We start from the raw sequence: 17,839 nt of genomic DNA on the forward strand, positions 1-17,839 counted from the left end.
ATGTGTACGTATCTTTATTTTCTTCAAGACTACCCTTTTTCTATTTTTGATAATTTCTGTTTGGTTTTTTGTTATGTGTTTAAACATGGTATAAAGTAGGAAAGGAGCTTTAATAGTGAAATAAATCAAATCAAAAGAAAATATTTATATCAGAATTTATCATTACCCCCCCCCCCCTTTCCCCCACTCCTCTTTCAACATGTTCAAATGTTCAATAATCATGTACTAAATTCAAATTTCTTATAAAAATACCATTGATTACAAAATTGTTTTGAAGATTTATTGATCTTTCTTTAACATCTCTGTTTTTACATTGTTGTTACATAGTGCCATACATGCAATAGTCAATAGCTGGTCAAGTGAGGGGGTAAAATTTATTTTCTATATAGCTAACTATACATTGTAATTAAACCAGACAAGTACAAGAATGTACTTAATAAGTTGACCAAAGAAGTGCATACAGAGTTGAAATCAATTTCACAGGTGTCATATTCAATGGACCGTAACTAACTAATCCCATCGTCTTTCTACTGTTGTTGTAATTCACGAAATAAACGTCATTCATGCCACATTGTGTATAGAAACTGTAAATAGGATTTCTACACAGAATCCAAAATTCAGTATGTTTATAAACTGCAAAACATGAATTTATGGCTATGTATAGGTAGGCAGGCATTAGGTTTGTGGCTATGAGCATGACAATTAACCTGAAAGAAATTGATTTTTTTCTTTTTTAATTCTTGAAAAATTTTGGGTGGCAGTCTTGTAAAAAGAGTTGTTCATGTGTCTCACTAACACTGATGGCATAGTCAAAAAGGAGGCAATTTTTTTTCTTCATAAAACCGAAGTCAAATTTCAAGTAGGGCATGTAAAAATTGGTAGGGGTTTGGTAAAAGTAGTAGATGAACATGCCGAACAAGCATGTGTTGAAAAAAAATGTTGTGAAGACTGATAATCATCATGATACCTTGAATCATACCTCTGGCTGGAAAAATAATTTTTTCCCCTCTGTTTTATTAATACTTAGAAAGCGAAAGTGAAGATATGTGGTCAGATGAGGATGGAAGTAGTAGGGACTCAGTTGTAGATCTTACAGATTCCCCACCTCTTCAAACCAAAAAGAGGAAAAGGGACATAGTACCCACAAAATCAATAGGCTTAACAAAAGTAAGTATGGTATACACTGCGTAAATTTTCTAGTGGCTAGTACCAAAGAGATCTTTTGATTTGATTTTAGAACTTACTTCAGTTAGTTTTAATGTTTTAAGGTACCTTGATAAATTAAACAGAAAAAACACAAGTTTTTAATTCATATTTTTATTTTAAAGAAGAGAACTTTAATGAAAAGGTTCTTTTGTTATGTATCTCATTAGATATCTAATTTAACTGTCGTGATTTGCAATTTCTGGTCAGCGAAAGATGAAAGAAAAAAAAATTGTAGAAGGAACTTTAATATGTTTGACACTATTTTATAGAAAGCTAGTTCCTCCCAGTGGGTGACTTCATCTTTTGGAGACTTTGAGGATTTTGGAAACTTGACTTCATCTACAAAGCAAGCAAAGACAAAACAAGCCAAACTGGTCACCAAACCTCTTTCTCAGTGTCCATCAAGGTCAAATGTGGTAAACAAAAGACCAGCTTACGAAGATGAATTATGGTCTGACAAACACAGTCCAAAAAATCTGGTAATTGAAATAATTTTTAAAAAGTTTTTTAAGGTCTGTTTTTTTTTTAACTCTTTACTTATTTGCATAATTATGCAAGTGTACTCTAGCTATTAGAAATTAACATTTTTTTTGTGTTTTAAAAAGATTGATCTGATTTATATATTTAGTTAGATTTAGCTGTGCATAAAAAGAAGATAGAAGAACTGCAGACTTGGCTCCAAAGACATTTGAAAACAGACTCAGTGGTATTAATTATTACTACACATCAAAATGGGAATTACTGTATAGAATTTACACCTCTTAATTCTTTGTGTCCATCTATTTCCAGAAGGATGTTGATCAAAATATTTCTTAAATTTTTAGCTCAACCAATCAAATATGAAGTTCAACAGGTCTATATTTTGTTGAATTGACCCATCCACATTTAAATTACACAAAACTCAGTAATTTATCCTATATAGACTTCATATACTTGTATTATATATATACCAAGGCAGGGCTCTAATTGGCGCCTAAAAATTATGCTTGGCGCCTAAAATTTTTCTATAAGTCGCAAAATTGGTGACCACATTAAATTGGCTTGGTGATCGTCAAATTACTGAACTATAAACATTTTCAAATTTTTTTTAATAAGGAGCAGAAAAGAAGTTTAAAAGTTAGCAATGGACATGTCTCTATATATTGACTAATATCAGATTTTTAATTGGTGCCTAAGAAAAATTTACCTGGCGACTAATTTTTTTTGATAAGGTGTCAGTTGGCGCCTGAAGTTTAGAGGTCACATAGAGGCCTGCAAGAGATTACTCTTTTCATTGTAGTGGCCAAAAAATGTCACTTAAAAACTTAAACTGTCACTAAAACTTAAGTTTGTCACAATAAACACACTTAACGATCCTTGGTGACTTGTTAGTTTTTTTGATGTGTACAGTCATGAAAGATTGTTTGTGTATTTTTCATTTTTTAAATACTGTGATCATAATTAGAAAGTTTATTAAATAGTAAAACTATTATTGTGCACTAGTAATATATATGTACATGTACATGTGATTGTCAAATTTTTCAGTCCAGTGAATTTGCATTATTTTCCAGAGATCTCCAATGGTACTTTTGACCGGCCCTGCTGGTGCTGGAAAAACAGCTCTGGTGCAAGTTCTGGCCAAGGAACTGAATTGTGAACTGAAAGAGTGGACCAATCCTGTGGCTGGCTCATATGAAGAGTCAGTCTTTGTTGACCAGAGAAATAACTGGTCAGGTATGATTTAAAAAAAATGCTGCACATAATCCAAAGCAATTACTGTTTATCATTAAAAACAAATACAGTCAAGCCTTGTTATCTCAGACACAAGGGGATCAAGATTAAACCGAGATATCTGAGGATTTGAGATTAAGGAAAAAGTGGTTGAGACAGCCAACTCACTTCAACATATCCATGGTGTTTGAGATATAGGTGTTCAAGATAACGAAGTTCAACTGCATGAGGTTTCCTTTCATGAATATTTTATTACTATTATAAGTAGTTGTAGAAGTGACAAATGATATGCTTTAAACAAAATGAAAATTACTTTTATTAATCCAGATTACTCTAAAGTAGAAGGCAGCTATTCTGGTTCTCAGCTCTCAAAATTCCAACAGTTTCTACTGAGGGCAGACAAATATAATTCCCTGGATATATTTGGAAGTGTATCCCAGAAGAAAATTATCCTTGTAGAAGTAAATAACTTTTTTAATCAGTACTTCACATTGTATGTTGCCTTGATTTCACTATTAAAATCTATAAATGTTATATATAAAGTATTACAGGCATTAGGAAGTCACTGGGACTTTGAATTTTGCTTCCTTATAACAGAGATTCTTTATATCCATACAAGAAACATAGTGAAAATTGTTCTACAGGATACATATGAAGTTCTTTATAATTTTAAAATATTTCCTTATATGGGAGTTCTGAATAACCAAGTTTTACTGTGAATGCAAAGAAAACTTAGAAAATGAGTATAAGAGAGAGAGAGAGAGAGAGAGAGAGAGAGAGAGAGAGAGAGAGAGAGAGAGAGAGATTAGAAAGATTAAAGGAGAAATGTGTGGAAATTATAAGGCTTTGAATAAACCCATTCTATTTGTTTATTAATGATAATAAATATAATTTCCCTCTAATTTTCAGGAATTCCCAAACATTGTTTACAAAGATGCTGCATCTTTTCATGACATTTTGAGGTAAAATTAGATTTGAAAAGATTGAGAGAAAGAGTCAATGATATGTAAATACTGCTTTTGATGGTAATACTTGTGCATACCACAATGTTAGTGTGTCTCCTATCCTGGTGTTTGTGATATTAACAAGTTATGTGCAAATTGTATTAATATAACTGAAAATATATTTTTTTGCTTATTTTACAGAAAATACTCCAAAATTGGAAAATGCCCTCTCATATTTATCATAAGTGATTCCAGCAATGGTGAATCTAATGAAAGACTTTTGTTTCCTAAGCATTTACAGGAAGAACTTCACATAGAAAATATCAGGTCAATTTACAGTGAAGTATTTGTGCATTTATTTAATTGCATTAATGGATCAAATTGTTTGCAATTGACAGTACATGTATTACATTTAATCTTTATTAATGGACATATTCATTTATTCAAATATATTTATTGTGTCATGCATGGAAAGTGATAAGAAAATATTAGATATTTATTATGTTATGTAAGTGGAGAAAACCAATGTTTAATTTGAAATGGTTTTAGTAATGAATTATTTATCATTTTGTTCAAATTTCAATTTGTAGCTTCAACCCCATAGCGGCAACAACAATGCTAAAAGTTTTGACCAAAATAGCAACAGAAGAAGCTGATCATGTAATTATTATTTCTGACTCAAAAATTCAAGTTTCACTCTTGATGACACCATTTTTTGTATAAAATGATTTAGCAAATTTAGTGTAAAATGAGATTAAATTTACGTTGCAGGGTATGCATAAATTTTCCATCCCATCTAAGGCTGTGATAGAATCCATTTCCATGTCCAGTGCAGGAGACATCAGGGGAGCCATCAATGCCCTACAGTTTGCTTGTCTTAAAGGTTATTATTTATAGTCATTTACATTTTTAAAAGATTGAATTAAAATTTATGAACTTTATCCTTGGTCAACTAGCAATGAATATAAAATTTAATATAAAGCACACCTTGACAAAGTGATGGCCAGAGTAATGAACCATTGTCAAAAGGGTGGGCTGACTTGTTTGTTAAAGGAAGCAACATCTGCTTTATTAATTTTTTTTGTAGGATTTTATATTTAAAACCTTTAACATTATTAATTTGACTTTGTGTAAAACTCTAACCATCCTAATCTCCCATATATAGATACACATGATCTGGTTCTCCCTACCACATCTAAAGGAAAACAACCCAAGAGTAAAACAACAAAGAAATCTCACAGGAAAACGGAAAACAAGAGTTCAACTGATCCAGATTCCACTCTGGCAGCCATTGGTGGCAGGGATACATCCCTCTTCTTGTTTAGAGCTCTGGGCAAAATCCTGTATTGTAAAAGTGAGTTCACTATTAATATAACACAGTTATGTGACTTATTTCAGTATATGTACAAATCTGGGGGGAAAAAGTTTGTCAGATGCATTTGTAAGTTATAAGCTTTGCTCAACCTGCTTTGAATTCATTTAATTTACTAGATTTTTTTTTTTTTTGAGAATAAAAAAGTTACAAAATTCTTCAATGACGAATATATTGGGTAAAAATTTAGTATGACCATTGCAGGGTTGTTCCTAAGATTTAAAATAGCAGGGTACATTAAAAAAGTAGAAGGGGTTCTAGGGTTCCTTCTTTAACAGAGAGATGAGGGGGAATACCAGAATAACCGTGGGATTATGTCATTATAGGTGGGTTAATTCCCCGGCCCCTGGGTCTTAGAGACAAACCTACCAATATATATCAAATTTATTCCAAAGATTGTCCTGTATGCAGACTGCATTTCATTAAATGTAGAACCCAAGTCATGTTATGAAATACACTGTATTCATCACTCCATTAATGATCAAAATTTTCTGCATTTACTGAAGTGAAAAAAAAAACAATGAAAATTTTCAATTTGTCTCTATTCTATTTTTCAGAACTTAACAACAAAAGTAAAAGTTTCCTAATTTATGTTTGTTTTTCCTATTTTGATTACAGGGGATGACCCTCTTAACTACCCAGACTTACCCAAGTTACCTCCACATTTAGCAGAACATGAGAGAGATCCACTTGCTCTTGTACCAGAGGTACATGCTGAATATAGTGTCTTTACCAGTACAAATTGTTTGTTTGGTTTATGTGTGTGGAGGGGGTGGGGGTGGAGGGTCTTTTCTGTATAAACCTTTTGCTATTTATTAGGAACTAAACAAGGTAGTGACTAATTTCAGTGAAAAATTACTGTACCTGAAATTTACAGACACTTTTTATCGATTAGACAAGAATCAAGGATAGGAAATCTATGTGTACCATTCTTGTTACATGGAAACATTTCAAAGTGTTCTGCTTGATTGCCAGTATACCATGAAATTTAATACAAAAGCTTAAGAAAGTTTTAATTACTAGATCTTAGACTCTATATTTTCTGACATTTGAGAGCTTAACAATATTTTTTGATTTTTGATTAAGACTCAAACATGTAAGTTGAGAATGAATTGAGGAATTTCATGCTCAGCCAGCATGCATGTTAATATGCAATGTAGTTACACAAAGGTAACTCAAGGTTACATGTGTGGGGAAATGAAGAATTTATCTTTCAAATGCAATCAATCACAGTTTTACCAATACTAATGACCTTTATGATCATTTTCAGGATATAATAGAGAAATGTAATTTATCAGGAGACTACTTCAGTGCCTACCTGCACCAGAATTACCTTGAATTCTTCTCAGAAATAACTGACGTTGTCAGGGCATCAGAATATCTCAGCGACTCAGACTTCCTAACTTTTGAGTGGTCTGTAAGTCATTTTTACGCAAAATTTTAATTCCTCTCAAGACTGACTAAAACATGTTTGTAGAAATCCACTATCAAATTCAGGCTGTGTGGTTCTATATAAATATAAGAATTGCTTCTTAATATAAATTATGTCAAGGATTCTCTTTAGAAAAAGAAGAGAAAAACACCTCTAAATATTTCACTAAACAAGATATATCTTTAAAAGAAGGCAAATATGAACAATGTATATTATTAATGGAAGCTACATGTATCTAATGAATATTTTCCAAAAGTAATATATTACTTAGCAATTTAAAACCCTTTTTTCCAGACAAGATCAGTATTACAGGAATATGCAGCCTCTATAGCCACAAGAGGACTGCTTCATTCAAATTCTAGTCGATCCAAGTATTCAACAGGTGGATCCGGGCTGGGGTGGAAACCTCTTCACAAGCCTCAGTGGTACTCCATTAGTAAGACTGTAGGTGTTTTTATTTAATGTACTATATGTACTATAATGTATTTAATGTACTGTAGTACATGTAATGCACTATTATTTGGTGTTCATACATTTAATTACCTTTGCAGAGATGAATGCTTAAATCTGTGAATTTTCTGGTGTAAGACTGTGAAAATGGACTGGTAATTGTATTTTCTCTTCACCCTTTCAGAATAGACAGAATTGTGATGTTGCAAGACACTTATTCAAAAGTAAGATTAGTAACTGGTTTGCAATTAAAAACAAAATATTGCAATAATCCAATATTTCAAATTTCTATTATGGCCAATTTCTGTCAAGATTATTTCTTTGAAAGTTACATGTATGTGTGTTAATGAAACTTGGTTTGACCAAGGACATACATGTACATGCTAAAGGGATAGGCAACTTTCACTAGTCTTGCGATATCTCGTAAGTTGTGGGATTGCTTAAGTCAATTCTAAAAATCATATATCTCTAATGATATGAATTTTTAATGAACAAAACCTTTATCTATTAAAATTTTTTTTTTAGATTTGATTTTGCACTGTATATACTCCTTATCTTAGAATAATTACAGTACATTGTATATTCAAAATCAACACATGCTCCTCCAAGAATTCACTGACTTTGGTGGTACATGTAGGTTGCTTTATATATAAATTATTTTGCAACAATTGCTTTGAAATTTATTAAAAATCCATATAAGCAACAGGAACTGATTAATTTTTATCAGAAAACAAACTTTTTTACTGAAAATAATTGTAATTTGAAAAACTTGTATTGTTGTTTGGGATGTTTTGGGCAAATAAACATGGTGGTGAAGGAGTTGCCTATTCCATTATATACGTCTCTGATTTGACAGTTTGTTAGAATAACCTGCTTTTTATCTCCGTTGCTTTTCTTATATGTTACAGTGTACTTCAAGTACTATCTTTCTGTCGGATATTTTAATTGAGTACCTTGCTTAAGGTATATAAACCCTCGGCTCACTCATATAAAATATTATTTTAACTCGTATGATTTTCCAAAATAATTGTATCTTTAAGTAAAATACAAAAGATAGTATCATAGCTTGCGGGGCAAAATTAAACAAAAAAGACACTTCAACTTGACAAATTTAGAAAGGAATAATATCTCATTAAGAGTTATCTCTCTTATCAGAGGATCAATGAACCTTAACATATCTACAGGTGGAATTCTGTAGGAATTATAATCCAAAATGCATATGTGATACATAATTATGGATATAGGCCAAAGCAGCGTACACTCTTAATAGAATTTTTATGAACATAAGATGTTCTGGTGTCTGACCTGATATAAGTATATGTTTTTTTTCTCTCCAAAAGGTTACGCTTGTCCACCAGATGTTCTACAGACAGAGTTAATTCCCTTTCTTTCTCTCATTGATGTCACACTTCATGATCCAGGTTTGTTCATGTTTGATTTTCTTATTACAAGCATGTACCAATCTGAATTTTTTGTTGTTGCTGAAGCAGATTACATTTAATGCCACCAGAGGCATTTAATGAATGTAACCATTCAGCAGCACATTATGTCAAGTGCTACCTTGTTTGTTATGGACTACCAACTTCTGCAAATTTTTCATGACATGCTATGCACTAAAGAGCTTTTTTTTCTATGCATTTACTTAGAGAGGCAAAGATTTATTCAGTTATGTGTTCATGGTTTTATAAATTTATGTTTTCACTATGTCAGTATGTGTGCAAAATTCCAACTAAAATGAAATCACATCTTTTCCTTTTAGGGAATTCTTTCATTAATGTTTTGAGTAAAACTAACTCATTCTTTAATGCTTGGTGGGAAGGTCATTGATTTTCTGAGATTATTTTCTGTTTTGTACATTCAGTGCCATTTCTTACCCTAAAAAGTTTGAAAGGGAGTAGTGACATTTGAGTATTACACTTAAAGATCTTTTTTTTTTTTTAAAAAGAAAACTTGTCTGCTGTTGTATGTGATATTTATCACTTTTTGTGTTAAAAGTGCCACAGTCTAAATATGATATCATCGAGTCTTTTACTCATTTAAGTCTGTGCTATTAATTTTTTTCTCTATTTTTTTTTAGGCCAAATATCATTTATAAATGAAATAACCAAATTCTCCAGTGCAAAGCTACGGTAAGAGGTCTTCTACTTTAGAATAAATTTATTTTCTTGTATTAATGTTATGGATTAATTTTATTTGATTAACAAAGAGTGTTAAAGAATCAGAAAAATATTTCCGTTTTAAAGAATTTTTAGCTCAATTGAGCTTTCTCACCTAAGCTGAAAGCTCAAATGAGCTTTTCTGATCAAAAATTTTCCGGTGTCCGACTGTCGTCCGGTGTCTGTCGTCTATAAACTTTTCACATTTTCGACTTCTTCTCAAGAACCACTTGGCCAATTTCAACCAAACTTGTCACAAAGCATCCTTGGGTGAAAGAGATTTAAGTTTGTTCACAGGAAGAGCTGTGCCCTCTTTGAAGGGGAGATAATTAAAAATTTGTGAAAATTTGGTGGCTTTTTTAAAAATCTTCTTCTTAAGAACCACTGGGCAAGAGAAGATGAAACTTAAGTGAAAGCTTCATTACATACTCTAGATTCAAATTTGTTCATATCATAACCCCTGGGGGTACGGCAGGGCCACAAGAGGGGGTCGAAGTTTTTACATGGGAATAAATAGGTAATGTCTTAAAACTCGTATCAATGTAGAAGCATCCTCTGTTAGTGTTGAATTCTTTTTGCTCAAACCAAAGCCCCTTTGTATAGGGTGGGGCCACAAAAATGATCAAAATTCAACATAGGAATACATCTATATTGTGAAAAAAATCTGATGTAGAGCAGCAGGGCGAAAGTGACTCAGGTGAGCATTGTGGCCCATGGGCCTCTTGTTTCAAACTACCATCTTTGTGATAAGTTTCAGACCCAAAAATAGGGCCTTAAAAATGCTGCAGTGTAAGTGAAAAAACTGTACACTGCTCATCAAAGATCTGTACAAAATATCAACCAAAAAAATCAATGTAAAAGGGTTATATTTATATCTAAATTTTAAATCTACAATAACATGAAGTGCTATTACTTTTTGCAGAATTTTTTTTTACATATATTGAAATAATGTCAGCAATGTTGAATTTTTCACAAACAATCCATGTACAGTGTACCATAAGAGAATGTAGATCACTGTCTTCAATCAGTCTGCATACATAGCATGATACTATTGCCCTGTTCAAAGGGAGAGTTTAATTCGCAGTAAATTAATGTGAAGTAAAATGATGCGAATTAAATTAATGCCAATTAAATTGCATTCACACAACAGCTAATGCGAATGCAAATTATAATTTTATCTCTACAAAAAGGCTATTCAGTGAGGCTATTATGACGTCATTTACAAATCACTTCATATTGTGCAGAGGAGATATACATTTTTAAACATAATGTAAAAGTATCTGTACACATTTTAGTGATCAACATGATTTTCCTTTGTTTTCCACTCAAAAATAACACAAGTACTTATATTTGACCATCGACATGTGGCCTGTGACTTAATTCTGCCCTTACGCATGTGTCAAAATTTAATCCGAATTAGCTTCGCTTAGCGTTCACACGGAGCTAATGCGAAGTAATTTAATGTGCAGTAAACTAATTTGAATTAAACTAATTCGCATTAAATTCTACAGTGAACTCGGATCAAGTTTAATTTGCAGTAACTTACGTTTAATTCAAATTAAACTCTCCCTGTGAACAGGGCATAAAACATCTCTCTGACTCTGTGTTAGAATGGAAAATACAAGCTTAGGTTTAAGAAGAGGAAATAAGTTATGGATTGAATTTTGTGTTATTAACAACCAAATATTATGGGTGTTTGAGTATTTAGAAGATGTGTGTTTGTTATTATATAGTTCATATGCAGTACATTTGTGTTTTACATATAGACTGGTATACAAATGATAAAATAGATGTAGAAATTGTAACAACATTACATATATTACAGTTATATTGAGTATATGTACTGCAAACAAGGAGGTCTATAGAAAAACCAATATGAGAAACCATTTACTCGATCAGAAAAATAAGAGAGAAAAGAAACCTGTTACTAATTCATCTGATTTGACAACACTAGTATTGGTAAAATTTGTATCAAGCACATTAATTCGGTTTATAAATTATATAAATCAAATATATTAAAACTTAAACCTTGAGCAATTGGTAAACAAACAGAGTTGAGCAGTTAGAAAATAGTAAGCATTCAAAGAGTTTACAATGAAGGAAGAGAGCCAAAAGAGAACAGTGAGTGGAGATAAAAAATTTTGAAAGTTGTTGCTGGCAAGATTTTCATGTCATACTTAAATATCTAGTTTAACCATGTGTCCTGATCAATTTAATACTGTGGAATCATCATCGTTTTGGTGGGACCATGTTCATAGATTTCGTAGGTCATTTTATGTCTCAACAAATAAGTATTTAGTCGAAATATTGATTCATTGAATCTACATTTTACCCACAAAATTACATCCCCGTGAACCTGTTAATTTTTGCATACCCATGAATATTGACACCCCCCCCCCCCAAATTAAAATGATTTCACAGTAGAGCATTAGACAGTACCCTGTGTGTCATTACCCCCCCCCCCCCCCTTCCAATCTTCAGTGGATTAAAATATATTGAGAACCTTTTAGATTAGTGAGATGATCAGGCCTAACTATTTTGTTGATTCTTAATCACCTTACTTTTCTTGTTTTTGAGCAACATTTCTTCTTCTATCAGTTAAAGTTTGCTTTATTAATCAAACAATTGCTGTTCTATGGATCGTCTACAGGGTTGTATTGTACTCACTACAGGTGACTCTTAAGGCCCTTGAACCTCTTGTTAAAGTTGCTTTAAAGTTATGAGATTGGTTAAAATAATTTTTCAACAGCTCAATGTTTGGAATAATGACCATAGCCAGTGCTCAACTCAGTCACATGAATTAGAAAATTCAATGGTGATAAAGAAATACATGTATGTTACAATTTTCATCAATAATTATTTCAAACAACAATGCTTATAAGAAAGCTTTATGATTAAACTTATCAGGATTTTAGATTGAGAAATATTATACATCATTTCATTATGATAGTGTCAATTAGTAACCTGTATTTAAATTGTTTAAAACTTCATGTGTATTTCTTGAATGAATTCCATTGATTTCATTAATTATCAATGCAAGTTCTAATATTGCTAAACATTACAGGAAGAGTTAATTCAATTAATTCTTTGTAATGAGTACATGTTTTATCAAACAGAAAGTTATTTAAATAACACACACACAACATATTTGAAAATTTTACTTTTGTTATTGTTAACTCCATATGTGTGCACTGCATTCATGGGCAAAAAGTCAATGAAGATACTTTCACTGTGTTGTTGCCACTTTGTCCCACATAAAGATTGTTCTCATCATCCACACACACACTAACTGGACTAGATACTTGATGTGGTGTGAGTAATAGAGATAAGAACTCACCATCCTGATCAAGGAGGTGAACATTGTACAGATCACACACCAGTATGTGACCGAGGACATCAGTACAGATTCCATAGGGACGGAACACTGACCCCTGACCTTTGTAGGAGAATCTGTGTTGTCCTGATTTATTCACCACCACTACTGCCTTTTCATACTCTGATGTACAGATATCTCCATTGATGTTTTCTGTTATGTAGAATGGATAACTATACAGTCCCTGTCCTTTGTTATCCCTATGTATATTCTGTAGTTCTTTCCCTGTCTTGTTGTACCTGGTGACTTTACCCTCTCTATCCTTCACCATCCCCACCAGTAAGTCCCCGTTGATGTGGGAGGAGTGTATGCTGAGTGGATTCCAGTCTTCTGTTTTAATGAATTCAGTGATGTTGCTATCCTGTGTTATCCTATTGATGACTTTCTTGTTACCGACTGTAAAGATCAGATCCCCGTCCTGTGTCACTGTGTGGTAACCATTTCCACCACTGGTTTCTATCTTCTGTAGCTGATTCCCCTGTAGATCTGTTTGTACAAGGTTACTAAGCAGGTTGCTGACCCAGAGTCTGCCTGGCTGATCTAGTGATATATGGCACACTATGTTAACACCTGGTACTTTGAATTCCCTGACCTTGGTGACAGAGGAAGAAAGAGACAGTGTTTGTTTCACGTTAGATTTCTGTGCATTTTGTTTTGTTTGTTTCGTGGAATCTTTCATTATTGTTGAAGAATTTATTTCCTTTATTTTTCTGCCTTCTCTTTTAACAATGGGAACATTTATTCTGCCAAGTAATTTTGTGACATCCTCTTTGCTGTACTGCCCAGCAGTAAATTCTGGTGTAACTGGTTTTGTTGTCTCTGGTATGGGTTGGATTTTCAACCTCTCAGAAGTTATTGAAATTAATTTCTGTGGTTTTGTAGATGACAAATGGCCATGGAACTCTTTGACAAGATCTTGGAGATAAGTGATGTAATCACTGAAAGCCTTATCTTGGGTTTTTAAATCCCTTAGCAGTGAGTTCTCTATCTGGTCTAGCTGCTTCATGTTCTCAGAGACCACTTCATCCACCAGACTTTTAAGGGAATCGGCATCAGCCTTCATAAATGCTCTTAAGATGTTCATGATCTTCTTGATTTCTGTGGCATCTTCTTGAATTTCTTTCTTTAAATCCTGTGATGTAGGAAGAAAGTATTCCTGGATTTTGTTGATTTCCTCTTGGCAAAGTGAAAACTTTTCTGAATATATTGCCTCTAGATCAAGAAATGTATGTCCCTGATGATGCCTTAGTGTGGTGCATTTAGAACAAAGTGGAACCTGGCATTCTTTACAGAGCAAATCAACTTCCTTATTTCTGTGAATTTTGCATTTTTCAATAGGAAGTTGCCACTTTCGTTGTTGATAAAGGACCACCTCATGATCTTTGTTTTCTGGACTTTTCAGATGTTCATTTCTGCATTGCTCGCACAATTCCAAGTGGCAAGGATTGCAGTAATGTTGACAATTTCTCTCACAGTCTTCAATTCCACATTCTAGAAAATGCTGGGCAGTGCCAGGCATGTTCATTGCGGATAGTGCCATCTAAAATGTAAGAGGTTTGTGTATGTGGGTGAAGCACTGCTACAGTAATACATGAAGAACAATGATACCATTGATAACAGGATCTGATTTATTTTTACTGTTCAATATGCACACATGAAAATTATTGTAAAGAAATCCCAGACAATAATGAGCTATGTATGATAAGTAAAAAAGATTTGAAAATCTTTTCTTAGCTTGAATTCACAAGAATGAGCTGGTTTATATACTTACAGTATCTATGATTGATCTAGATAGGCATTTTAACACACCACCAAGCTTTGGAATGTCAAGGAACTCTCGTGAGACTATAACGAGATCTGTAATTTACTTCCTGGTTGTAGATAACTGAATTAAATCTCGCACAGGTAATCAGTCGGTATACTGTCCATTGTATTCATGAAAGGTTTGGAAATCAAAAGTATTTGTTGATTTATATTTTAAACCTTAAGTTTGTCTTTATACAAGTTTTTTTATAGTTAAGGGTGATAATATTTCTAGACATTATAAATGATAATCAATTCAAGATTAAAATTGAAATAATCAGTTTCAGATTTACTACAAAATTTGAAAAAAAGAGCGATAACTGTTTTTCCCACAAGGCAGACAATGTTTGTATTTCTGGCAATAATCCTATTATATAAATATAATAGGCTTAAAGAGGTACTGAAAATTCAAAAAAAAAATATATCACAATTTATTTTGAGTTCAGAAAGCAAAGATGATTTGAATTTTATACTCTTGTTTCTATTAATCTTGCTGTCTAAATCGCCTTTCACTTCAATTCATTTATCACTGTTTTCCTATTAGGTTCCTATGTTTGGATTTGTTTGCAGTTTATTTAAGAAATGTTTTTAAGTCTTGTGTGAGTTATTGGTGTGTAAATCACACAGACTTGTCATGTAGGCATATTTCATGAAGCGCGCTAGCGCTTCATGAAAAATATGCCTATGTGCAAGTCTGTGTGATTTACACACCAATAATTCACACATAACTTAAAAACATTCCTTATATTTACATTTTACAAGTTTAAAAGAACCAATGATATACTCAATATTTATTTGAATTTCTTTCTGCCCTATATTGTTACATTTTATTAACGTCTCTGTAGCCTCATTGTGACGTCACTTTGGCGCTAGTTTCACCGTGTATATTTCTACTCATGAGTATACACAAAAATGGCTTTCAAATCAATTTTACAGTTGGCTTAGTAGAAAAACATAGCAACTGTAAATATTGGTCAGTATTATTGTTCTGTTGCCTGTAAACTTCCACACTTCCACTTCTCAATTTCTTCTGTAGAATGATTAAGCCAGTTGCAACCTATGGTAAAAGTTATTGTAATTTGTTCAAATTGGTTTCCCTTTCATATTTCAAACTTGAGAAAATTAAGGAAAATGAAATTGACATGAGGTGTTTTTGACATACATGTATCTTCTTCCTTGTGGTATTCCTTATGAGGAAGCTTCTAGTTGTTTAATTTTTCTTTTTCTCAGATGGAATCTGTATATATTCTGAATACAGAAGTATTCCACAAAGTGTGTTTAATAATTGACATAAAATATGATCCTGTCAAAAAATTCTATACTCAGAAATTACAGAGTTGTTAAACATGTTAGATTATTGTGTGCATGATTATAAAAAAAAAATTTGCTTTTTGATTGACTCAAGTGAGCTTCATGGCTCATGGACTTCTTGTTATTTGTGCTTTTATAAACAGTAAAAATGTGCAAAAGTAATTCTTTGATGGTTGTTTTGTGAAGGTTTTCTTGCTGTATATTTCTTGTAGAAACAGTTTTCCTCATTAAAAGAAAGTGCAAAAAAATTACATACACAAATAGGAAAAAAAACCTCCTTCTTGTTGGAAAAGAGGTGGGGGTCCTTTAACATTTTTGTTTGCGCCTGTGTGTTTTTGTGTTTGGCCTTGTGCCATTATCCTGTATTGTATGCATTTATTAAAAAGTTTTTGGATGATTAATTATATCTTTACTCATACACGGGCAGAGTAAATAAATGGATGAATTTGCTTCATCCAACCTGTTCATAAAGTTAAGTTTGAGTTGTCTGACAAATTATTCCAAATTTTACAGGTCAGAGAAGCTAGATGAGAAAGACCTAGGGTTAGATAACAACTCGCAAGAGAATGAGGCTTCTGTAGGGAACACATGGTCTATGAGGGAAGAAGATGACAAGATTACTAGCAGCCAATCAAAAGTTGTTACAGAACCTGAGGAAGAGGAGGAGGATTATGAAATTACAGAGTTTGATGATTAATTAGCATTCTAATAAACAATTTTTCAAACTTTTTCAGTTATATGGGTTGAAATTTTGCATGTGAGACATCACATACAATCTTTCAGTACATGCAATGTGTTATTCAAGTTGTTTGCATTAATTAAACTCAGATTGAACAAATCAGTTAGGATTATTAGATTTTTTGTACATTTTGAAATAAAGCAGAAAGTAACATTTTCATCTTGTTGAAATTAAATGTTATAAGTAAGATTTATGGTTACAGAATATATACTTTTGGAAAAAAAGGTTAAGTAGTTTTTTAAATTCCCAGAAACTAGCAACAAGGCTTCATAAGTTGTTCTTAAAATTACTATTTCAAACATGGATGAATGTGCAGTCCTCTCCTGCAGATTTCTTTCAATGAGTTTCAGAGGAGACCGTTTTTAGATCATTTTCCTTAGTAAAAACTTAATACTGTAGTTCACCTACCAAAATAAACTGGATTGAAAACAAAAATAGAACTAGTCCGTATCCGAAAGAGAAATAGAGTTTTCCCATCTCTAATTTAGTACTTGTAAGTTTATTAATCTTTCTTTGTAATTAAGTTTTAATTCTAAAAAAAGAACAATTGCAGTTGTGTTATAGATATATGCACAATACTCATTTGATGATGTTTTCTTTATGCTAGTACAATACATACCCAAAGCCACATCAAATATAAAACAACATGCGTAAGATTGCATTGTGACTTACGCCCATACCTCTCGTACCATTGTGATAAGCCTGATCGATAAGTTCTTCCATATTGAACTGCTCTTGCAACTTTTGTAAGACCAAATTTATCTTCTCCAAATTGCTCTATTTGGATCTGAGGATGTTTGTATGGCTTAAAAGGCATTTTAAGATCTGCCTCGGTCATGTCTCCCTTGAATGCACTATGGTAGGAATCGTTCTCAAACTCTTTTTTCTTGACAAATGTATCCTAGACCTTTTCCCAAAAAGGCGACACAGCAACCAAAGCACTTCAAATCGAATTGAAGATTTATACCTCTGTGATTTTTTCCAGAAATAGTTTTTGATAGGAGAGGTTTGCATAGGCATCAAAATATAGAGAATTTTATTGGTGAGTTGTGTATCTAATTTATTGACATACGTACAACACTCGGCTGATGATGTATAGTCTTTGTCAGTATAGTGCATACTCAAATGTAGAACAACTAAAACAATAGCGTATCTTCAATACATTATCAAATTCGTTTTTATTCAATTTATTTTTAAATTTTTAAAAATACATATAAAATATCAGATATGCAATTTCATTACAATGTATCTACTTGCAATGAAGTTGGCATGGTTGGAGGGGGAAAGTTACTCGCTTGAGAGTGAGTTTGTGATTAACAGAAGTAATGTGACATCATTTGCTG

General features: G+C 32.5%; 2 protein-coding genes across 2 annotated transcripts; one reads left to right on the top strand and one right to left on the bottom strand.

The window, feature by feature from the left end:
• Nucleotides 1-1,031: 1,031 nt before the first annotated feature.
• On the top strand, nt 1,032-16,651 carry LOC133190525 (cell cycle checkpoint protein RAD17-like). Its single transcript, XM_061326201.1, has 17 exons — nt 1,032-1,167; nt 1,476-1,685; nt 1,835-1,912; nt 2,757-2,919; nt 3,244-3,377; nt 3,826-3,878; nt 4,062-4,187; nt 4,451-4,520; nt 4,632-4,743; nt 5,026-5,214; nt 5,851-5,939; nt 6,503-6,649; nt 6,959-7,108; nt 7,299-7,338; nt 8,455-8,535; nt 9,192-9,243; nt 16,271-16,651. The coding sequence occupies exons 1-17, from the start codon at nt 1,045-1,047 to the stop codon at nt 16,452-16,454; spliced, it is 2,001 nt and encodes a 666-aa protein (XP_061182185.1). The 5' UTR covers nt 1,032-1,044; the 3' UTR covers nt 16,455-16,651.
• Nucleotides 12,390-14,183, bottom strand: LOC133190526 (tripartite motif-containing protein 2-like). The gene has a single exon (XM_061326202.1). It carries the CDS (start codon nt 14,181-14,183, stop codon nt 12,468-12,470), a length of 1,716 nt encoding a protein of 571 aa, XP_061182186.1. The 3' UTR covers nt 12,390-12,467.
• Nucleotides 16,652-17,839: the final 1,188 nt, after the last annotated feature.

Source organism: Saccostrea echinata, unplaced genomic scaffold (genome assembly GCF_033153115.1).
Source record: "Saccostrea echinata isolate AGI-Se365-2 ecotype Australia unplaced genomic scaffold, CSIRO_AGI_Sech_v1 ptg000022l, whole genome shotgun sequence".
NCBI lineage: Eukaryota > Metazoa > Mollusca > Bivalvia > Ostreida > Ostreidae > Saccostrea > Saccostrea echinata.